Genomic DNA, 24,488 nt, shown 5'->3' with positions numbered 1-24,488 from the left:
CACCTTCATCAATTCCATGAATTTTTATTCCTTCACTTTTAATGGCTCTTGTTTTCTTTTGGTTGGACAAGAGGCTCCTGCTTTAGCTGAAGAAAAGCTATTCATTGTATAAAGAGCAGATTGGTAACATGGGGTTAAAACCACTAGTTCATATGAAACTATTTTCTGTGGATTTACTGTGTGTGTCTTCCGACAGAGCTAGTCACATTACCTAGTAACGCGTGTATAGTTAATATATACTTCTCTTCCAATTGTATCCACTCAAGTATTCAAGGGTCACATTGCTTAGTAAGTCCAATGTCAATACTTGGCTCCAGAGGAGACATTTAATTTAGAATTATTTCTCATAGACATCTGAGTTCTGTTTTGAACTATTTCAAATCTAGTATCTTATTCCCACCACATGAATCATTTTAAGGAAGACCATAGTGTACTTTTGTCTCATTAAAATAGGGCCATTCCTATTTAAAATAAAGTGGAGATGTTTAAGATATTAAAATGGGCTTGTTCTTTTGGTTTGATGTCTTTTTACATTTATATGCATTTCCAAGGGGGAAATAAGCATGCATTATTTCTTTTTTTGTCTGCCCCCTTTCAACTGTGGTGTCTTAGGAAGCCAGCTGGCTAGGTCCCTGATACCTGATAGCTCTTTGAGACTCTTTCCGAGGTTCAGCATTTTCCTCAAGACAGGAGTCTTGAATTCTCTTCTTCCTCAAGATACACATATCCTTTTAAAGGGTTCAGAATATTTCCTGCATAACTGCCTTTGTCACATGAGTGCCTATTAGAGTTACCATCAAAAAGGCTGGGAAAGAAATCTATCCTTCCACAGCAGAGAAAAAAAGCATACCCCTGAACTTGTTCACCAGCCAGAGGGACAGCAGCATTTTAAATGAAAACCCAAATAGATTTTAATAGTAAAAATCTTATCGTCTTGTTTCTTTAAGGTGTATTCCTCCTTTCTTGACGCTGGAATTTGGTGAAAGAAGCAGAGGAGAGCTTAAGCGAATAGAATAGTCTCAATTTAAACTCTTATAAATTAGGAGAGTGACTGGTCTATCAGTTGGTCGGTCATGCAGTCTAACGATAACGGTTGTAATTTACGTCTGGTCACTCAACATGGACGTTCCTTCAGGATAATTAGGGAAAATTTCCATCACGTCCAGTAACGCCCAGCCTGTGGGAACTGCTTCTTTACTCTTATGTCTTCACTCATCCTGACCTTAGATTTTCCATCAGGCTCAGCGTGGGCTGAGGCTGCCGGCAATGCCCCTGCTGGGTGCGGACTGCAGGCCGACCACTGGAGGGCGTCTGGACGCTTCCAAATTTCTCCGAAGCGCCTGAAAACCCCAGGCCGAGCTTTGGAAAGCGCAGGATGGAGAATTTGATATTTAATTTTATTCGTCTAATATGTAAAAGGGAAAAGACGCAGTGTTGAGAGGAGGGAAAAAAAAGGTAAACGGCTTTCTTTTTTGGGTTCGGCCTTCTTACCAGGCTGTATACACTAGAGAACAAAATAAAAAGTCTGGGATGCAGGTCTCAGCAGCATCGGGTGTGGGGCTCGCTGCCAGGGCGCAGGACCACAGGGGACCGGTCCCGAGGCGCCAGGACTCCTCGCTCCCAGGAGATCCGGCTTAGCTGGCCTCAAAGGACCGGGGCCCTGCAACCTCCTGACCAGCCCAGGAATGCACGGCCTTTTTTTCAGCAATAAAGGCGTTTTCCTTCCCTCTCACTATTTCCCTCCCTTTTCTTCTCAAACCGAGTTTAGTTCAAGATATTTATGTGGGGTGTGCGTGTGCGTAGCGAACCAGCCCCAGGATCCGCGTGGAAAAGGTGTAAAGTACTGACGGGCTCGCGCGCTGCTTTTTTTTCCTTCCAGCTGAAGGTTCACCCTGAATTGTAATCACTTTAAACTGAGATTTTTTTTTCTCCGACTTTTCAAAACCTGCTTTCAGACCATCACTTTAAAGAAAAGTCCCATTTCCTGCCCCCAAGCCTTTAAATCTCGGGTAGAAAGAGAGGGTTGAAAGGCACAAGAGAGATGCTCAGATTTCCAGATGACCCTGCGCCGAGTAGTGTGCGGCGTGAAGAACCAAGCGGAGGTTTACACGAACTCCGATTTACTTAGGGCTGCTCTAGCCAGTCAGCGCACACTGCACGTCACCTGAGCGGTCCCCGAAGCAATTTTCGGCTCCCCTTTTGGAGTGGGAGCCAGTTTCTTTTCAATCGAAAGACCCTACTCCCAAGTAAAAAAAAAAAAAAAAAAAGATGCCAAATCACTCTGAGTCCAGACGCACTTCAGCAACCAAAGGGTTACTCGTGCTGCCCGGCTGGGCCGCGGAGAGGGTGCCTCGGCACTCTCAGTAATTCAATTAGTCAGGTTTCAGGAAGGTGGGGCGGGGGTGGGGGTGGAGGCGTGGGGAGGGAGGAGATGAGGAAAACGCCTCTTTCTCCCGGAGCAAACCAATCCGGTTAGAGAAAAGAGAGGGGAAAAAAAAAAAAAAAACCGATCTGTAAGCAAACAGCAGGCCTCTCCCTGACTGGTTACTCCAATCACCCCCCACCCTCCAAGTAAACTGCATGGAGGGAGGGGGAGTGGGGAGGGGAGCAGCCCACATGACCTGGGCCGCGGAGGCAGCAGCGCCGGCGGCGCCTCCCCCTGCTCGGTCCGGAGCTCACCCCCACGCTCGCGCAGCCTGCCAACCCAGCGCCCCGCGCAACACGCCCGGGCGGAGCCCCCCTCCCGCCGGCCCACGTCCACGTCCACGCGCGCGGGCTCGCGTGGTGCCGAGGCTGCTGCCGCCTGGGCCGCCGCGGCAGTCGGCTTTACACGCAGGTCATTAACGAGGGGGCGTGCCCGAGGAGATTTTTTTTCCCATAAAGCATTTTTTCTCTCCTTTTCTTTCTTTCTTTTTTTTTCCCTCCTCTTTTGCAAAACTGACTTTTCCCCTCCTTTCTACTTCTCGCCAGTCTTCCCAACCTCTCCAGGCTGCTCGCGCCGCTGCACTCAAGTTTATTTTCCCGCCTGGGCAGAGGTTTTAGGATTCGGTCGGTGGCTTTCACCTCTCGTTACTGCTGTGCCTAAGGAGGGAAGGAGGAGGCAGCTCCGGATCGGGAAGGTTTTCTGATGTAGTCATCGGGGAGGTGCCAGCAGCTCGCGTGTGCTCCCTCTCCCTTTTTCCCTCCCGGTTTCAAACTGATTGATGAATCTCTACAAGTTGCTGGGGTTGGGGCCGGAGCGGTCCGAGTCCCAGGGACACTTCTGAGAGCTTCCCTCCCCGGGGCTCTGGGCACGCCGTGCGGGGGTTCAGCTTCTCTCCCGGAAGGCGAACGGAGACTGTCATCAGCCCATCCCGGACTTGGAAGGCTCCATCCGAAAGTGATTGTTTCCCCTCTCGCTTCTCAGCCCGGCAGTTGGCTTGGCGTCACCCTGCAGGTTTGGGCATCCCGGCCCCGCCTGGCTGGCTGGTTCACAACCTCTGCTCTTCATTCACTCCGCGGCACCCACACCCGGCCAAGACAAGCAAGCAGGAGAAATCCCCGACTCAGCCAGCGCCCGGGGGTGCCATCTCGCTCTGCCTCTGCGGTCGGACTCCTCTGGGGACCTGCTGGAAGACGTGAAGAGTCAAACTTTTCTTGGAGCTTTTTCCGAAGCAAGACCCGCTCCTCCTCTCCTCGCCCGAGCGCTCGGCTGCGGCTTTGGGCAGTTCCAGGACTCCGGCAGAGCCGGGCTCGCGGATCCAGATCGCCGCTCTTCTCTGCGCACCTCCGGGTACCGCAGTCCCCAGGACTCCTGCGAGCCTTGTGGGGGGTCGCCTGGCCAAGGCACAGAGGGGAGGCTCCGGACTGCTTCCAGCCTCCTGGGGCCACCAGTGTGAGGACGCCCCCCCCCCCCCTCCACACAGCGCCCTCCTCCTGCAGTTTCTCTCCGGCCGCCAAAGTAACTTGGAGCAAAGCGGGGCGCACGGTGAGGGCCCAGCGCGGCGGAGGAAGCCCGTGCAGACCGCGGCGCCGACACTGAGCCGGGCCCGGCGGGCCGGTGTATGTCTCCCCGCAGCCGCGGCGCTCAACTCCCCGTGACTGTGCAGCGCGCGCCGCCGCCTGCCCCGACCCGCGCTGCCGCCGCCCGGGCCCGCACGCACCTCCCTCTCCCGGGGTGACCGGCTTGCAGCCGCCGCCCGAGACACAGCTCCGCACCCCTTCCCCCGCCCTCGCCGCCGCCACCGCACACACGCACGCGTCTCTCCGTCTTGTGATTCTTCTCCCCTCCGGAGCCCTTCAGTGGGGGTGCGAGTTTGTCCCCCCGCCCCAGCCACTGCCTCCTCCTTCTCTCTCTCTCCTCTTCCTCTTCCTCCCGCGCTCGCCGCGCGCCTCTCGCCCCTTCATCGTATTTATTCCTATTTATTTGGCGTCCGCTCTCTTCGTCTGCCCCTCTCCCTCCCTCCCCCTGGATCCCCGATCTCTCCCCGGAGTGGCGCGTCGGGGGCTCCGCCGCTGGCTAGGCGTGATGTTGCACGTGGAGATGTTGACGCTGCTCTTTCTGGTGCTCTGGATGTGTGTGTTCAGCCAGGACCCGGGCTCCAAAGTCGTCGCCGACCGCTACGCCGTCTACTGGAACAGCAGCAACCCCAGGTAAGGTGGCCGGGGCGGGGGCGCCGAGAGCTCGGGCTCCGCGGGCCTGGGCCGGGAGCAGGGGACACGGCGGCCGGGAGCGGCGCGCACCAGCCGCAGGCAGCGCGCGCCCTCGGAGCCTGCGTCGCCAGACGCCTCTGGCCGCCCGGCGCCGGCGGGAAGCGCTCGCTCCGCGCCGCTCTTTGTTAAGCCAGGGCGGCAGGGCCGGCGGCTGCTCGCAATCCCCAGGGCTGCGCGGAGCCGCTGCCTCCGACCGGGTGCGGGGAAGACACGGGAATGGGCGGGAGCCCCGGACCCGGGCCACCGCTTCCCAGCCGGGGAGATTGGCCCGCACCTCCGGATCCCTGCTCAGGGCTTGGGTGCTGGTAGCCTCGGGTGCGTACTGCTGAGTGGTCCTCCCTGGAGCCTGGGGGGCGCGGGGCTGAGGCCGAGATCCTGATAGATAGCATCAAAGTTTTTTTTTTTTTATTTTAAAATTTTTATTTAAGCATAATGCCCTCTTTTACCTCCTTGCGCGCATAGAGAGAGCGCGTACCGGTTAGAGGGAAGCAAAGGGGGGTTGGAGGGGTGGGTGAGTGGGAAGCAGAAGCTTTAGGGTTTAATGTTCTTTTTAACTGCGAGATAACTGTTCAGTGACCCCCCCGCCCCCGCCCCCCCCCACACACACACCGCCAAGTCGGTCTAGGCCCATCGCGCTTGGCCGTGGAAAGGATTTCCCAGCTCGGGCACCCTCCTTTCCCCCCCAATGGGCTTAAGGTGCCAGAAAGTTTGATCGAATGCCGGGTTACGTCACGAGTGCAGAGCGAGCCTCTGGAGTTGGCAAGCCGGAAGGTGGGAGCCTTCGCCCCGGGGCCTGGCGCTGCGCAGCTGGAAGGACGCGCGCGGTTACCTGCGACAGCGTCTAGGCGACCCCAAAGCCTGCGGGCTTGGCGGGAGGCTGGAGGCGGGCGCCGGGGACTTCCTTAGCGCACGCTCTGGGCCCTAGCTTGCCGCAGCCATCCTGCAATCCTGGACCCCGGAGAGGGGAGGAGGGTCGTCCATAGCACCAGGCAGACCCTTTCTGGTCCGGGCTGCTCCCAAATCTTACTTTCTCCCGAATCTGGACCCAGCAGTCGGTCCCGCTGGGCTCACATCGCTCTGCTTTCAGCTGTGGGCTGGTAGTATTGGTGTGTTGTTCTGGGAGGGAGGCAGTGTCGCTTGTACCTAGGATCACAGGTTTTTCTCTGGGCTGAAGTGGAAGTTGCGAGGAAAGAGGCGGGAGACCGAGGACTGAGCCTGTGGTTGTGGCGCATCTAAAGCTCTAGGCGAGGGGGCCGGCGGACGCCTCCAGTTCAGTTTCCCACCAGCCCTTTCTAGCGCCTCCAGCTTTCTTCTGTTATGAATTCAGAGGTTTTCCCGGTTGTCAAGGGTCAGCTGGGATGAAGAACAGATTTCTCCAGGAATGCTCAGGATTGCCCATCCTAGGGAGAAATCGCCCCACCCTGTTACTCCAGCCCAGTCACACCCAGGTAGCCTAAAGTGCCTGCCTAGCTCATCCTAGAAACTTTGCGTTTTTTAATAAAACGGGTGTTGTGGGGTGGGAATTAGAATGGGAAGCTATTTCCTCTTTGACACGCCACTAGCCACTATTAGGAAAAGAGAAAGAGATGACGCTCTGCCAGAGAATATGCCTTTTATTAAAGCTGACAAGACAAATAGAACAAGCTTTCCATTTGCAATGGTGTTAAAAGCAAGTCTAATTACGTTGCTTGGGGTAGGTACCTTTGGACTTTCCTGGGGCAGCATGCATGGAACATCAGTTTGTATTTTTAAACTTAAATGATTTATCTAATAAAGTAGAGCCAGTTATTTGAATTTGGGACATTTTGCTCTTGTTGGTCACTCAAAAATAATTCAGTGGGATCGTTTTGTCCTGGCATTCATTCATTAGAATGGTGGCTGTCTCAGTTTGCCTTAGATTAAAGCTGAAGGAAGTATCAGCTAGCCCCCTCTTCACCTGTCAAGCTAGGCTCAGGAAGTTCCTGGACATTTTATCTCAGTTTTATGCTTTTGCTACCGTTGTTTGGTTTGAGATTAGCAAATTGATTTTTGTCATAGGTCATGTTTTTTAATAGATCTGCCCTTCCTAAAGAAAATTCTCTCAGGATGCCATGGTAGCTTTCTTTGAACCTGCTCAGTTAGAATCTGTAGACTTTAAAAAAAGACCAAGAATAGTCTTAAACCAGCATGTTAATCTGAAGTCTGTGAAAATAACTCACCATTTGGCCATGAGCAGTTTGATGGCATCCCAAAGAAAGAATCGGGGACCTTTCTAAGATATAATATTTACTATTCTTACCGATTTATGTAGGCCTTTTATCATGGTATGCTGTTGCATTAAACTTACTTTTAAAAGTAGGTAGTGATAAGTAGTTTTAATGCAGATTCATGAACTGAAATGTAATTTTTTGGGCAAGCCTCTTTAGCTGCTGAGCCATGTCATCAGCCCCGAAATGTAATTTTTTTTTTTATGCATCAGGAAAAGTCGGTTTTAATGTAACCCAAAGGGGCAAATGCAAAATAAGTAATTTCAAAGTTGCCAAGATAACAAACAACTCCGTAGAAGTTGTGTGGGATTATTTAGTATTAAAAATTAGATGAGCATTTTCATGGACATCATGGTTTTGTAATGTTAGACCTAACTTTTGGCCTTCTATAAAATGTATCAAGATTTTTGCTAAGTTAATAAAGTAATAAACAGACTTCAGTCTCTGGAAAATAAGTAGGCAATATCACATTCAACTTAAATCCTTTTTATTTTTATTTTTTAACTTAGAAGCTTAGTGGACACACTAAGCTGATAAGAATGGATCGTTTCTGTCCACAAAGTGAATGGAGTAGATTCTGCTTGAAATTGTGCTTCAATTTCAATTTAGGTTGAAATAAAATCAAGTATATCTCGGTCATCATCATTAGGCCGTTCATTCTGCAGAAGTTCTTGAAGTCACTTCTGTGGCAGAAGGAATTTTGTCTACCATATGGTACTATCTTTTCAGACTTGGTGTTGAGGCCCTAAGTATCTATAAGTCTGTTATTTCAAGAAAATATAAACTCATGTTCTATCTAAATAGGGTTCCAGGTAGAGCCTGTCTCCTCACTTGTCACTCCTGGGCAATGAATATTGCCCTTTTAACTGTTGCTAACTATTGTTGCCTGGGTTTATTGAACAGTGAATCCAGTTGATTTTATGCATCAAATTGGCACAAATCTGCGAAAAAGCGACCGAGAAAGGATCGCTGTAAATAGGATTGCGACATGTCATTTGCCAAAACACATCCTTCACCTTTCTCTAATTCGAAGGCTGCTGGAGTTTTACCTAAAATTGTGTCACCCTGCATTCTGAGCTGGACTGTGAGGGAATCATTTGCATGATGAAAATCTAACTGGAAGAGAGAGTTTAACTATTTAAGTTAAAACCATAGAAAGCTTTAAAGGAACTTTTAAAAGATAACTTACAATAAGAAAACTTTATTTGCATTGCCCCCTTGATAGCTATGCCCATACAAATAGACACGGCTTAAAGTTAAGAACACATCCATTAACCCAGAGATCCCTGTAAACAGCTCGATGCTTCCAACAACTACCCTCATAAGCACTGTGTGGACCCTGAAAAGTTGCTCTTCAGTTTCTCTATTTGCCAAAATGACTCTGGAGTGGCTAAATATATCTTCTGATTTGTATTGTAGATCAGGGAGTAAAAAATGGGTGACAGTTGCAAATATAACTGAGTCTAGCTCTCCTCAACCTGTGTCCTGCTCAGGTTTGAATATTATCAGCCTGAGAGTTTATTCCCTTAATATGAATAATATCACAAAGACTCTACCGAGTACAACCAAGTTGGCTTCTGTTGTTGAGTTCTTTCTTTAATTTTTTTTTTTTTAAGGAACTTTACGAAGCATCTCACGTAAGAGCAATAGCTCAGCATTTAGTTGTGTCCATGTATAGAGAAATTAGAATTGTGGGTTAGCAGTCCTGAATGCTTCTTCATGGGAGGGACCTATGCACATAGCTAAATAGAGAGAAGTACTAATATTTTTTTCTAAGAATATTCCCTTGAGTACTTTTCTTTCAGAATTCAGTGGTTCATTTTAAAAACATCTGAGCCATCATCAGATTGGTCATGTATGCCAGAACGCTGGCACTGTCCCTTTTCCAGTGACAAATAAATAAAGTCATCAAGGTTTAGATCCAGGAACTAGTTACGAGGAGAGAGGAGAGGTTTATTTTGACTTCTAGTGGGCTCTCTGGCTGAGTTTGTAAAGGATTTCTTCATTTTTGAAGTTTAAAAATTTTAAAGTAACGCCTATATGTTCATAACACAAATCCTTTTTAAAATAAGTGGCATCCTGAGAAATCTAACTCCTGAGTTTCAGTGCCATATAAAATGTATCATTTTATTAGCTGTGTTGGGTTAATTTTATCATTTTGATATTTATATCAGAATTATGTAAGCACTCTACATTAGACTACTAGTATGTGACCTTACCTATGACCATTAATAAGAGATCTGCAGTTTACACTGGCCTCTCTCCCTCCTCTCCCTTTAAATATAGATATTTTCAGAAGTCAGCTTCTTGGTTTTTGGTCTGTCTCTCCTGGAGTTTTACAGAGTTAGATTAGCTAGTGAGTTTATTATTTCCTAGTCATTGTGTGCGTTATTGTATATAGTCATATTAAACTATCAGAAAGCATATACTGTCTGCTGTTAAGGTGACTGGCATATCAGTGCTGTGTGAGACAGCTGTACAGGCTCACTCAGCATTTCCAATATGAAAACAATGACATTAAACTAGGAGTGATCCAAGATACCAGGACAGTGTTTAGTAATTCACTTCTGTTGTGTGATTTGAGTGGTATTAACCAGGGCATTTTGGGACCGATACCTGGTAGAGCTTTTTGTCTGTGAAAACAGGCAGGTTTAGATGGAACCCTTAGTTATTTGGGGCAAATTAACTTCCTGGATTTTCTGCTGTTTAATCTTGCAAAATACAGGCATTTCATTGCAGTCTCCCCACTGGCCTGGTTTCCTGTTGGACAGCGACCGATAAAGAAGGCACCTCCCTTCTCTCCTGTTGCTATGAACTGAGCAAGCTACCAGCTTCATGCTGGGCCAGGAAAGTGAATGGATACAATTAGTCCTTCAGGAGCCCAGGGCTTTGCTAGCTTGGGAAAAGAAGATGCCAAAATAACTTAGAGGAGAGAGAGAGAGAGAGAGAGAGAGAGAGAGAGAGAGAGAGAGAGAGAGAGAGAGAGAGAGAGAGAGAGAGAGAGAGAGAGAGAGAGAACAAAACATAAGAATGTATTTAAAACCACACAGTTTTATGTATATAACAGTGTTTGATACGTTATTTTTCAACAGAAACCATTTGCTTAATTTTTGAAGCAGACTCTATTCTATTCTACGTCTTTTTCTGATTGTTGTGAATAATCCCTGAAGCTGTAAGGGTTCTAAAAGGTGTGATCCCCTTCAGTAATGAACCACTCTGTGGTGATTTAGTCCATATTATTGATTTTCTCTTCGTAAATAGTATATAAACTATTAAAATAACAGCATAACTACAATATCCGTGTTGTAAAGGAAGCCTGTGTTTCCCTCAGCACACTGGAGAAGGCAGTCCTTGCCCCTTGCCCAGGACAACTCATTCAGAACAGCCTTCTGAACAGAGGGGAAAAAAATTCTCCTTTGATCAGCTCTGACAAACAACACCTTCACATCCAGGCGTAAAAGCTTCAAAGAGGAGCATGAGCAATGAGATATTAATACTCAACTTTTAATAATTTGTCTTACCATAGTGGTCTTTGCCAAACGCCAATAAATTACTGTCTCTTTGAAGGGCCTGATTTATATTTTTCCATTTATATGTTAGTCTGCTTCTCAACCCATCTCCTGAGATGTTTTGTAGAAAAGTTTCTTGTGACTAATGTGAACCTCCAGTGTTTCTGAATAGGATATTACTCAATACTAGGAAGTCTGCCTTTCCCCACCCCCCCCTAAATTTGTTTGCATTTTATGTTTTCAAAATGTAGTCAGTCATGAGCAAGACAGCACAGTGACACAGAACCACTTGGTTTAAAAGTAAACATTAATAATGCAAACTTTCTCTACTGAAATTATCATGCAAACTTATTATTGAAGAGCAGCCCATGTGTTTTGGTCTTCTTGATGGTCTGTAGCTCTGACTGCGCTCTCTGTGAAGGATGACGGTGGAGCTTCCAAAAATCTGTGCACCGACCATTTGCTCGTAGAACATTTGTATGAATACAAACTCTTGATTTTTTTGAGCTTTCTGGATTTAGTTTTCAAACAGTGAGCCATATGTTTCAACAAAACATTACTTTTAAAATATTGGAAGCTCAGCTCCCACTGAAGTTACCTAGGTGCTGTGAGACTCTAGCACACTGTAGCGAGGGCTCGCTCAGCTTTCATTCAGGTGGATTCTATCATTTTCAATAAGGAAAAATAAACCTTTGTCATCTTCAGACACATCCTTCAAACAACTGACAGTTGACAGGTTGAAGAAAATGTTACTGTCAGGTCTTATTTTCCACTCAAGTGAGGAATAAAAATAGGTTTAGATGAAATTTTTTTTTCTAAAAAATATATTTAAAAGTTACTTCAAAATGGGGGAAATATTTTTAATTTTTATATGGAAGTCATAAAATTAATCTGTGCTTACTTCAGGGAAGGTCAGGGAAGTACGTTTCAAGGAGAGATTCCAAACAGTTAATTTCCTATGCTTTAACTCCTAACAAGGCAAATGCAGTTGAATTGATTGCATATTGCAGGGTGTTTTTATATCAGATCCTTAAGAGATATGAATTGGTATTATTCCTGTTGTGACTGAGCCAGTGGCCTGGTTTTCATGGCTGGTGACCATGATTTGGTGTGAAACAGGAGTGAGAATTTACCCATTTGTGAGGTATCTGTGCCTTCACGCACATGCGTGTAGGCATTGAACACTTGTGCTGTTCGCACACAAAGATTTGACCATTTTGAGAAATGCCTTTGTCACTAATACTTTTAAATATTCGTACAGGATAATTGATGCTTCCCCAGGCAGAAGCCTGCGAACACATAGGAGTTAGGATGAGACCAAAGTTGTATCGCTGAATTTAGAAAAGCTGGCTTTGGATCCCAGCATCTTTCTTTGCTTCCTCCTTCTCAAAGCGGCCATCTTGTTTCAAGACCGACTGACTTTATTTCTCTCGTGAAAATTGTCTGGAAATGAATATGGACAGGAGAGGACTAAACCGCCAAGTACTCATTTTCAGTGGGACTCTAAGCTAAGGGACTGTCTTATTTGCAAAGTCACAAAAATGCTATCTCTGTATTTAGTTGACAAAGGGGTGTTCTAGATAGCGTTCACAAACTAGCTGAGGTGTATTGTATTTTAATGTTAAATGCCGTGTTTCCATAGGTAGTTCTCTCTTTAAGCTTATAATCACCCCTAATGTCCCTGCTGTCACCCCATCCTCTGCCTTTTCTTTCTACTAACCCAAACTGAGTAGGTCTTCCTGTTGTTTGATCTTAGCCCCCTACCCCCACCCAGCAGACATACACATAATCTTATGTGTTGCCAGGTATCTTCATGCAGTAAGAGGCAGAGATAAAAATGTAGATGCCTCCCCAAATAAAACATTTATATGCCTTTAGAAACACGATGTGAAGTCAGAGCCTGGGTGCCCCTTTAAACACAGCTTCTCTCCTCCTCCTCCTCCTCCACCTTTTAATAAACAGTTTTTTTGAGGGTATAAAAGAGAATTATTTCAGAGGCGACACACATTTGTTGCAGAAACTCGTAAGAGCCTACCAGCTGAGAGTCTGCTGTGTTTTCTACCATGTTCTGTATTTCTGGGTACATTTGGGAGAACATGTGGCCTAGTAAACTTTACCAAAAGTTTACACTACACTTCTTGCTGCTGCATCTGTTTGATGATGTCTGGGAACATCATTATCATGTTTCTCGGTAAAAGCAAAGCTTCCCTAAGATTAATTTCTAAAGTAGCCTGACTCAGTCTGTCTAATTTAAACTGTCTGCTTCAGATTACTTGCTCAGTAGAAGAGGGGTTTGTGTGGCGATAGATTCAGAATAAACTTGGTAAGTAAGATGCACGTTTAAAGAACAGACAGGCATCTTGTGCTTAAAGTCAAGGTCTGAGTTGGCAAAGACTTTTTGCACCAGAAAGCATCCCTCTGAGGTCCTCTGTCTCTGAGGTCTGTCGTCTGCTTTCTTTTGACTGCTAGAGATTAAAATAACTGAGTGTTCAAAGTGACCTTTTAGTTTTAGATGAACTAACAAATACCTTTTTGGGGGATAGGTTTTTTTTTTTTTTTTTTAATGTTTCCAAGCTGTCAGAGTTTCCATTTTAAGTTTTATTAGTGACTTATTTATGTAGGTTAAGAACTATAATTAACAATTAGCTCTTGCCCCTTCCTATGCAAACATGGAGGATGAAAGCCTTTCCCTATAGAAAACGTGGTCTGTGGTTTGAGTAAAATTAAGCGATGGTTTAGTGAAGCCATTAATTGCACTACAAATTGTTACTCAAGTTTTGATCATGGGGAAGGACATGATACTTGATGCTTCTGAGATGTCAGGGGGATTAACACTCGGTTGCATTTCCTGAGCTTAGTATACAGGAGACTTAGCCTTCTGAGTGAAGTTTTATAGTGTTTAATTTAATGGAGACAGGTGAGAATGGGCAGAAAGGCCAAAGTAACTCTCAATATGGAGAAATGGTCTTTTGTACTTAACAATTAGGTTAAACAGAGTGGGGGCAAATGAGCCTGGCCCTCCTTCTATTGTTTCAGGGCAAGAAAATGTAGACAGATGTCGGAATGTAGAAGCAGTGACCTCTGACTTGCACAGCATGGCCACTGCCTGGGCACATAAGTGTCCTGAGCCACCATCGTAGCAGCAGAGCACAGTTTTGAAGAGAGTGACCCTTTGGGATGGGGACCCTGAGGCTGATTCTGTAACCCTGTGAGGCTCTTTCCAAAACCTTCCCAACTTCACTTTAAGCATCTCAACCCCCCTGAAATGTGTCTCAGGCGCAGAGCTTGGTGACTTCTGGATGTGTTCTTCACAGAGCCAGTTGGTGCAGTTGCTATAAATCTTTGCTTCCAAATAGTTTTTCCTCATCCCGTTAGAATCATGGAGAAGGCTAAAGGAGGCTCAGACGTACGTACCTTTCTGCTGTGGCAGAGCACTTGCCTGCTTTGTTTAGCAAATGCTTTTTATTTTTATTTATTTTTATTTTTTAAAAAGTAGATGAAAGAGGTGGTTTTGTTAAAGGCCTTTTCTTTTAGTCCCAGGTCTGCAATCTCGCCAGTAACCTCCGGGTTCAGACAGACCATGAATGCTTTAGATACTGTGGCATTCAGTGTTTTCTTCATATATTTGTTTACTGTTAGTGCTTCAATAAACTTTTATGCCTATTTTTGTAGTTCTCTGGCAGGGGCTCCCTGTATTAGCATTTAGTGACCCAGCACTAAAGAGGGGTGCAGTTCAAATAGTGGTGCTTCTCACAGGGTTTTGTGTCAAGCCAGAGAAAATAATAGGGGAATGAAAGCTGCCAAAACGTGTCTCCCAATTACTAATTAATCAGACCAGAAAGGACCTCAGTGGAGGATCTCATGTCCACCGTGGCAGCAACTTGGGGATGCTTCGTCTTCAATACCATATGAAAGAAGTTAAAGTTAGCCTCCCCAGGAAGTGCGGCACCCAGATAGGAGGACACGAATGTTAATTGTTTTTAAAGTCCGAAAGGGGAGACCAAACCACAATTTAAAACTGAATCTTTGTACTCCTCACTGCTGGTATCGAAACGTGAAGCTATTCTAAAGAGTATTTCCCTTATTAATAAGCAATGCCTTTATTCTTATTAATATTTCAGGGCAAGCATTATGCTATTCTTGGTTTTAGTGTTGGTGTAGCACTGGGCACATACTTTACTGTTGGGCGACTTGAGTCCATTTTTAAACTTTCCCCCCCCCCACTTTCTGCCAGTCACCCATCTATATTTTGGAGATTACTGTAACTGGAGGATGAAACCCCCCTCTCCGCACACATTAAAATGTATATGTAGACACACTCTGCTTCTTTTTCAGCCGTTTCCCCCGTAGTTGCTGGGCCCATTATTAAATGCCTGTTATTAATGTATTTTTTTCTATAGCATTTACAATATATAAAGGAAAAGGTCTTGGGTAGCACTATAGCTGTCAGGGGAACAATGAAAACTAATTACACACTCAGCCATCACCGTTGTCAACTATCCTCTTGGGAGGACAATAACATGATGTGTGTGTGTGTGTGTGTGTGTGTGTGTGTGAGAGAGAGAGATCCATATGTATACATATAGGGTCAGACATACCTTTTACTTCATTTTTTGAGCTATACATTTTCTGAATCTAAATAAAGCACTGGCAACAAAATGTACACATGCTATCTAATTTGTCTAATTAGGTTCAAGAACAACGGTTCTTTGATGGGGACCCCGCCCCTTACTGCCCTTTCTTCACAATGTAGATAGAATCAGTCAATTCATGCCTTCGAGTTGTCTCATTAATTTAAATATTATTTGGGCATGGTCTTACAATCAATGCACACATGTTGTTAATTATCTAATTATTTCGTGAAAACTCTTATTTCCTTACTTTGGATTTTTGTGTCAATAACTGGATGATCAAGAACTAATCAATTTAGTCCATGTAGCTTGTTGGAGCGGTTTCATGGCCCTGGCCACTCTTAGATGTAGTTAAGAAAGAAAATAAAGCAACTAATAGTAGTGTTTTTTTTTCCCTTCCAAACCTCCACAGCTTTGGTGTATTTGGGGACAAGCCTTTGAAGCAGTTGAATAACAGGGTGCTTCAGAGTCAGTTCTGAGTTATACTTACCTTACAGTCTGCTTGAGCTCCAGTCCTGCCCAGAATTAGACTGGGTCTAATATTTTACATCCAGACTTTTCCGTTTTGGGTGAACTCTCTCTGTTTGAAGAGAATCTATTTCTTGTATCTCACCCTAGAGGCAAGTGGGGGGCGGGAACCTCAGGAACTTTATATTGATTCGACAATATTTAAAAACAAACAAACAAAAATTTCACACGAGAGAAGTGTTATAGGTATTAGTAATAATATATTCATGTGTTGGAAACTTAGAAGTTATGGTTGATAAAATATTTACTGAGCGGTACCATATGTAAAGCACTGAAAAGTAGACCCAAGGCTTAGCGGGAGGCGGGCAGTGTCCGTGCTCCTGGGCAACCCAAGGGTTTGGTCAGAGTTAAGAATTCTGTGGCTATAATGACAGTACAGACTAGACAGTATTATAAGAAATCTTTACGTCATTTCACCTGACAGGTGTCTGTAAAGTGTCTACTGTGGGCCAGGTATTGTTCTCAGAGCTGGCAATGTAGCACTGCAGACCGCATGCCAGCCACCAGGAAGTGTTCATTTAGTGTTTTCTTGGTCCCTGGGGTGCATTCTGAGCTCTTGGGGAATCTTGCTGAACTGCAGATTTTAATTCAGTAGACCTTGGTAGGGGCCCGGTGTCTCAAAATTTCTGACCAGGTTCCCGGGGAAACTGCCACAAACGTTGTGAGTTCCCTGGTTGTGAACATGGGTGCTCTGTGGACATGCCGTAGAAGAGATTCTTTCTCTGGCTTCTTGTAAGGACTTAGGGCGGTTTTTGTCTTGAGCTTTCTATGGAGTCGTCTCTCTGGTTTCTGAAATGGCTTTGTATTTGCATGACTGAAAAGTTATTTGTCATTTAAAAGACCTAGAAGGCCCAGCTGTCCTCATTTCTAGCCCTTTCCATGAAATTGCAGACATATAAAATGAAATTGTACATTGAGGTTTATGCTTCATTAAAAACATACCACTAATAAGGTCAGAGCTGGGGATTTGGTTGTAAGTCCTCTCTGTAGACAAGTCCTACTTCAGTAAGAATGTTGTCTTGGTCCAAGAGGTTTGAAGAGAATTCTGCTATAAATATTAAGGATATTTACACACAAACTTTCCCCGAAGGTACTACAAATAGCGGTTCCAGAATGACACCTCAAAACAAAACAAAACACCCCAAAATAAAAAAAAAACCCAAACAGATTTTTAACACTTTGTAATTTAACTCCATGTGGTCAAATGAGCTTAAAATGTTTATTTTATATTCAGTCTAGAAGATGCGTGCTCAACAGTTCTGTTTCCAATGGCTGAGTTTCCTGTGGGTGGCTTTCAGGAGCTTATGCTTCCAGGACTTGGGAAAAAAAAAGAAAATCTCCCTTCTCTGAATTTCTATTATTCCAGTGTCCTTCGTGAGGAAACCGTTTCTGTAGAGTCAGTCTGTAGATATGTTCCTATGTCCTGTATTTCAGAGCAAGTAGCCAGTCTGCAGATACACTCTTGTGTTCTGTTCTTTAGAACAAACACCTCCTTTTCTTCTGGCTCACAAATGTCATGTGATGCTTTTTTTTTTTTTTTTTTTTTTTTTGTTTTTCGAGACAGGGTTTCACTGTGTAGCCCTGGCTGTCCTGGAACTCACTCTGTAGACCAGGCTGGCCTCGAACTCAGAAATCCGCCTGCCTGTGATGCTTTTCTTAACAAGCCAGGAGTGGGACTGGCTAAATTTGGTTATTGTATCTTCTTTTGTTTGTTGCTTTGTCCACTTTCACTTGCTGTGAATACAGTGTTACCATCCTAAGTGCACCTTAAGCCCCTGAAAGAAGTTGTTATGGAAAGAAAGATAAAACCTGCTCTAAGTTAGGATCTTATGAAAACAAAGCAGTAGGCGAGCATTCCACTTAGCTGCACTTTTACTTTTAATTAATTAGTTGACGTTATTGTTGTTGAGACAAAGTCTTATTTTGTAGCTATTTTGTAGCTCTAGCTGGCTTAGAATTTACTCTGTAGATCAAGTTGGGCTTGAACTCACAGAGATCAGCCTGCCTCTGCCTCCCAAGTGCTGGGATTGAAGGCGTGCAGCCCTGTCTTGCTCTAATTTTATAACAGTGTTTGCCAACACTTTCTGCAGTTAATTATAAAGCAGAAGCAAATATCCTCCTTGTTAAATTCTTGATATAATGAATTTAATTAAAATTCTGGGCAGCAGTTTGTAAGAACAATGAGCATTATTAAGAATAGTAACTCGGCGTAGGGCTGTTCATTTGTAAGCGCACGTTTATGGTTCCCATGGCATACATGAGGGTGGTTCTCAATAGAAATGCTGAGAGGAACTCTCACTATTTCTAGAGTTTGTAATTCTTCTAGATTAAAAATTTTGAGAAGCATCTGTGGCTGTATGTGAGCTGTGGAAGGGAAGGAAGTATGCTGTGCGTTTAGAAGACTTAAATTTAGGAAGAAACTATACTTACTGATTAAAGTGAGGGCATTTTCATATCTCCAAAGAATGACTTCATTCAAAATAGGATCATGCATATAAGTCTTATGGTTGCCAACAGGCTTAGTGTAAAGTAGAAGATGCCCGAAGTTCTAGCTAGTGTTTTGTTCCCCTAATTAAGAAAATGAAAATAAATGTGTTGAATGTTTTAAAATGTGTTTCAAAGTTATTCAGTGTTTTCTGTCATCATAATAATAGATTGTAACTGAGTTTTTAGAAGGTGTGTGTGTGTGTAATTCATTATTAGATTGTAACCAAGATTTTAGGTGTGATTGTGTTTGAATCATTAATAGATTGTAACTGAGTCTTTAGGTGTGACACTGTGTGTAATTCATGTGCTTTTAAAATTTCAGTTTTATAATTCAGATGTTTAGGATAAATCCTTTTTCTGAGCATTATAGAGGCAAGGGCTTAGAGAACAAGATAGTGAAAAACATCTCAAGGGGTTGGAGTGAAGGCTTAGTTGTTAAGAGTACTTGCTGCTCTTCCAGAGGACAGGGTTCAGCTCCCAGCACACACCAGGCAGCTCACAACCATTCACGACCATAGTTCCAAGGATCCGATGCTCTCTTCTCTCCTCTGTGGGTACCAAGCTCTCCCATGGTCCACGCACACACACATGCAGGGGAAAGAGCTCTTACACACAGTATAACAAATAAAGCTAACATCATATGAAGCTGGACTCGGTAATCATCTCTTAGTATTTTTTGTTGAATTTTTGGATCTAGTTAAATGTCATTGCTGGTGGAGTTATACGTTCTGATCATAGCAGTACATAGGGACCTCAATTTTTTTTTTATCGCAATAAATAGATAGGTACAATAAAAATAATGTCTCTGTCCTGTGGAAATTTAAAAGTATATGAGATCTCAAAATTGCAGAAAATGGAAAGAGTCCACCATATCTCATTAAGGCAGGGGAACAAAAGGATTATGAGTTGAAGATAAACATGTGGGGATGGTGGCACATATGCCTGTAGATCCAGCACTTGGGAAGCTGAGGCAGGAAGTGGTGAGTTCAAAGGCAGCCTGTGCTATCTAGTGACACCTGGTCTCAAAACAAGAAGCACTATAAACAAAAGCAACAAGCAAGTAACTGTTCTCAGAAGTAAAACACTTAGTTTCAAAACATCTTAAAGAGCTGACTTTTTAAAAGACAGATTTATCAGCAAGTGCTCTGCCCGGAAAACTATGCATTTTGCATCTTTATTTTTTATTATCATTTTTTAAGAGTTCTCATTTCATTTATCCTTCAATTCCTACTATAGGAGAACTTTGAGAAAGTGGGACTTATGACATGTCTGTGTCTCCTCACAGAAAGGCGTTTGGATTTCCTTCTAAAAACTGGTCATTTATTTTTAATAATGTCCTTTCTCCTCTCAGTTTGTTTTCTGTATTGTTTTCTCTACTTTGGGCTTCATAGTTGTAATGAGATATCTCTATCTCAAAGGAGAAATTAATGAATACCGACACCCTCCTGCAGAATGCTTGTATTTCCAATGAGGAGCTTGTTGAAACAAATCAATTCCTGTCTAGGGCTGTTCCTGAAGGCAGCCCGGCTGGCCCTGAGATCTCAGTTTTCTTAATCTAAGCCCTACCACTCCGGCAGTAGTCTCTTGATGTCTGTCTGCTTGAGAACTCTTGCTATTGTGGCCTTAAAACTAACTTACATATTAATTATGCACACATCAACGGCAGGAGCACAAACAGATCATAGCATCCAGCCGAATTTGTCAAGGAACACAGATTTAATCTGATGAAGCCGGAGTAACATCACTGCTAAAGGCCAACTTCCTTGGAGAACTGTCTGGCAGTTATTGAAAGCAGATTTTACTTGGTATGTTTATAGTTAGGTGAATAGCCAGTGTGTTCATTATTTGTTCTAAAGTAGCATTACTTACATAATTATTTTAGAACTTCCTCTTCCTCTTAGCTATTCCCCCCCAAAGAAATGTACTTCAGAAGGGAAGTTATCAATAATCTATATATGCAACATCCAGAAATTTAAGGCTACTTGGCCAGTGCTAACACGCCTCCTGAGTTTATCATTAGGAGCACTGAAATTGAGCGAAGAACCGCTAAGGCTGCAGAACAGTTTTTCCTTACGAGTACAGTGCTTTAATATTTAAAAGTGCATGCTCATGGGACCACCCGCCTTATTTACCTTTGTTCTCTTGTCCTTACACACCAAAGCCTTAACTTCCTAAGCTTGCCGTAAGTTTTAAGTTTAACTTTTTGTATTATCTCCCTTATAATTTATGAGTATTCAGTTGCTTCCACTTTTTAAAAAGGGGGATTTATTCATTTATTTTTATCTATGCATATGGGTGCACGTCCGTTTTTTTGTGTGCACGCGTATGTGTGAGTCCCTGCAGGGGCCAGAAGAGGGCGTCAGATCTCGCGGAGCTGGAGGTACAGGTGGTTATGAGCCGTCTCAGCTGCATGCTGGGAAATGAAGTCTGGTCCCTGGAATAGCAGCCCTGCCTGTAAACTGCTGTGCCATCTCTCCCGCCCTTCTACAGGCCCCGCCCCCAAGCTTATTTTCTTCGTGAAAAAAAATAGTAAAGAAGTTTGACTTATTGACAGGCTAAACATTAAATTCTTAAATTCTGTTTAAAATCGATTTAAAAGGATCAGCCAGAAATGGACCCCAGCCAGGCTTGCCCAGTAGTTTCTGTCCATGAGAGTGTGTTGTTACCAAGTTGAGTGTATAGCAATCCAGCCATTGCTTAGGATGTTGAAATGGTTGGCTCGACTTACATTTTACTGTTTGCTGTTTACTAATACCGTAAACAATGTTGTAAAGATTATAGCCAGCAAGGTTCACAACTCTAGAGAATTGTAACGGAATAGGTGATTCTACTGTGTTCTCTGTTCCTATATTTTGGAGGGAAGGGTGGTTTGAGTTCATGGTGTTTTCTTAGCAAAGGCTAAATTGTGTCATCACGTTTTAGATGTTTAGAATTTGGAAGATGGTGACTTGCCTCTCTATGAAATTGTCATACATAACTTGGGCCAGTTGTATGTGCTTATCATTGAACTGTTTGGATTCTTATTCTCTGTCTCTATAAAAGTTCTATGAAATGAGGTTAGGATATGTGATTAGATTATAAAAATAACACAGTTCACTTACTGATTTGGGTAGAATTGTAACCAATGCCATTGACTATAGCAGACAGCCCTGACTCTGATTTTTAGGTATATAATGGAAATCTGTAATGATCTTATAATTTTATTTATTTATTTATTTATTTTGCGACAGGGTTTCTCTGTGTAGCCCTGGCTATCCTGGAACTCACTTTGTAGACCAGGCTGGCCTCGAACTCAGAAATCGGCCTGCCTCTGCCTCCTGAATACTGGGATTAAAGGCGTGTGCCACCACGCCCGGCTGATCTCCTAATTTTTAGTAAGACTTCCTAACTTCTTATGGTTTGATGTGGGAGAACTGACCCTGTGCTAGAATTTCAAAAGCACTAATTTAGCTGAGGAATTAAACATATAGTTGAGTAGTTTTGCTTTTAATATGTAGGATTTCTTCAGGTTATCTCAACAACATTGACTGTGTAACTGGAGTCAATTTGTCCCCAGAAATAATGACTCTGAGACTTCTTCTGTATGAACAAATACTTAGACCAATGGTCTTGGCTGTGTTCCCTGACTAGCTCATATCTCAATAATCCAGTTTATTCCAAGTGTGCCTCATGGCTGGTTACCTTCTTCTCAGTTTCATGTGTCTGTCTCCTCAGAATTTGGGGCGAATCTCCAGCACCTGACTATTTCCCCAGAATTCCTCTCTCTCTAGCAGATGTCCCACCTTCTAGTCTTGCTTCAGCTCATTGGCCAATCAGCCTTTTATTGACAGGTGTTGCTTCCATTCAATACAAGGGATTATCTCCATGTGACGCCACTGTAGTATGGTGGCCAACAACTCAACTCCCCTTATATCTGCTGCTCCATTGTAAGCCACCTCCAACTGTGAGAAATGAGTGCACATGGCTTTCTAGCTACTCTCTCTAGCTTCCTGGTTAACCTTCTCCATCTATGGCTAAGACAGAAGACATTGTCAGGAGTGTTTGGAATGGCATATCCTTCATTCATGGGTCTGGAAATTACAACCTCACTTTGAGACACACTCGGATGGATAGCAGATAGAAGAGCTGGGTAGAAAAATGAGTTCTGGAGGGTAGGGTAAGGATATCCACAGTCCTGCAATGACATTCTGGGCAGAAGAGGCAAACATTGGTAAGCTCCAGGTGGTTGTTAGGATCAGAGCTCTGCTCACAGATAGACAGGAGTCACTTTAAGTGGATTTGCAGTGCAGCCTGATTTGGTGTTTTAAGGCTGCAGTAATCACTGTTGGCTGACAATTGTTTTTTCTTGTTATAAATTGCTAATTAGTATTGAAAGTCTAACCCGTTTTGTAGAAAATCCTCCCTTATTTTCTCTGAGAAAGCGGCTTGGACCATAATCTATTTACTCATCTCTGCACCTCTCTTCCCTCTTGTGAAAAAAAAAATTCAGAAACCCCTAGGGACTCCCCACTGTTGAGTTCTGCTTGGGAGGAGCCGGAGAAAACAGTGGCTTCACACTGAAGTAAATATTGACTGGGGCTGTGGCTGAGCCTTGTTCAAAGCCTCCTATTGTTCCCCCTTAGTCAGCACTCCAGCCCAGCCTGGAGTGTGTGTGCATGTGTGAGGGAGAGAAGAAAGACTGTGGAGGGAAATGAACAGACCCACAGCTGAACTCGTAAATGCACCACAGAGCGGAAAGAGAAGCTGGCGACAAAGCCAGCAGGGCCTTATGCTGGGTTGCAGAGAATTTAGGAGCCTGAAGTGCAGGAACACTGGCTGTCTTGTCTGTCGAGGAGAAGTTCAGCAGACACGAAGCTGCTTGTTTGGGTGGGTCCAGCTGGTCTCCTGAGCGCAGCCTTCTTGGCGGTGAAGCAGCCTTTTCAGGACAACATTAAATATAGCTTGTGGGGGAACTCGAAAGAGAAATTGATAAGTCTGAATTCCAGAATAGCCGCTCTCCCTTCCTGGTACTTGTACTGAGGCTCTGTTGGCCTTCCTGCCTTCAGCTGTCACGTTGGATCACACACTCTCCTGGGTCTCCTAAGCGCCACTGCATCCCTAAGGTATCAGATGGGTGAGAGAGAGCCATATGCCATTTGAAACGAAAGTTCTGGAGTTGAGTTGTTCTTAGTGTCTGAGAAATTTGAACTCGTTCTGAAGGCAGCATTTAGACAGAGCACAGATACTCTTGTTTAAAGGGAAGTGCCGTGTGTAAAAACGAAGTCATTTTTTCCCCCTTTTAATTCAAGAATCCAAACAAACAGCTGGCTGCCTTATATTTTAGTGAAAACCATCTTGACACATTTACCAACAGGAAGAGTAAACAGGAATCCTAAAAAAAAAAAAAAAAAGAATCTTTATACGTCTTGACTGTAAAGTCATTTTTAATAAATACATTCCGAAAACCAGTGGCTTAATAAGAAGTTTTCATCTCCATGGACATTAAACGCACAGTCTTCCGTGATGTTTTGGCGCGAGCACATGAGTGCTGAAGGGCACATGCAGGCAAACACCAGGATGATTAGAATATTCATTAATTGCCAAGACAATCACCAAACTGTTCTACTCCGCTAGCATGTTAGGACAGATAATGTCACAATAAAGCAAGGGACACTGTGCCTGCTAGAAGAAGGCACATCTGTCCAGGGGCCACTGGGAAGCACTTCCGGGAAGGGAGATACTTTAGTCTAGATTCTGAATAAATAAGCATGGTTTTAATAGTCAAGATGGAAATAGTAGAAGAATATCCCAGGGACCGTTAGCTACAGGAGCAAAGACCTGCAGGCCTTGTGGCCTTGTGGATGGAGCTGGACGGTGAAGGAAACTTTTTGTACCGGGAAACTCCCCAGGCCTTTGTGGGAGTGGTGTGTTGAACATGTTATAGAACATTAATGTATGGCTGTGTTTTTGCTTTGGAAAAAAACAATAAAGGTGCTTTGTTGTTATTTGGTTTTGTTATTCGATTAGTTTTAGGTTCACAGCGCAGTTGAAGGCAGATACTGAAATATCTCCTCTACTCCATACCCTCCTGAATCAGCATTTGTAGTATGAAGGGGGCAGGTTGCAACACGTTATTTCTAAGTATAAGCAGGTACTGGCGAATGTTAAAGATCTCCAAACTAGCCTTGGCTTATGAGCGGTCCGGAGGGAAATGTTCAAACCCAGGACTTTTGGTATTTCCACGTGACTGGTCCTGTTTAATCTATCGGTATAATTTTTACTTCTGACATGGATTAAGCAGCTGTTTTCTCCCTAGTTTTGTTTGTTTTCAACAGAACAACAACATAACAAAACCAAATTCAAAAACACCTCCTGGTTGCTCAAAGCCATCACTGAAAATTATGTATAGAATAGAC

The 24,488-nt window shown here is 44.0% G+C and overlaps 1 protein-coding gene across 2 annotated transcripts in view; it reads left to right on the top strand.

Moving 5' to 3' along the window:
* The first annotated feature begins 4,230 nt into the window (after positions 1 to 4,230).
* Positions 4,231 to 24,488, top strand: part of Efna5 (ephrin A5) — a 285,402-nt gene continuing 265,144 nt past the window's right edge. The window contains exon 1 of one of the 2 annotated variants that reach the window (XM_021149546.2): positions 4,231 to 4,632. In XM_021149546.2, coding sequence (XP_021005205.1) covers positions 4,508 to 4,632 — 125 coding nt within the window. In that variant the 5' untranslated portion in view covers positions 4,231 to 4,507. The remainder of the gene's footprint in view (positions 4,633 to 24,488) is intronic. The other variant, XM_021149547.2, reaches the window with a different exon arrangement.

Source organism: Mus caroli, chromosome 17 (genome assembly GCF_900094665.2).
Source record: "Mus caroli chromosome 17, CAROLI_EIJ_v1.1, whole genome shotgun sequence".
Classification (NCBI taxonomy): domain Eukaryota; kingdom Metazoa; phylum Chordata; class Mammalia; order Rodentia; family Muridae; genus Mus; species Mus caroli.
The sequence above is the reverse complement of the archived record's forward strand: the minus strand, read 5'-3'. Positions and strand labels throughout refer to the sequence as shown.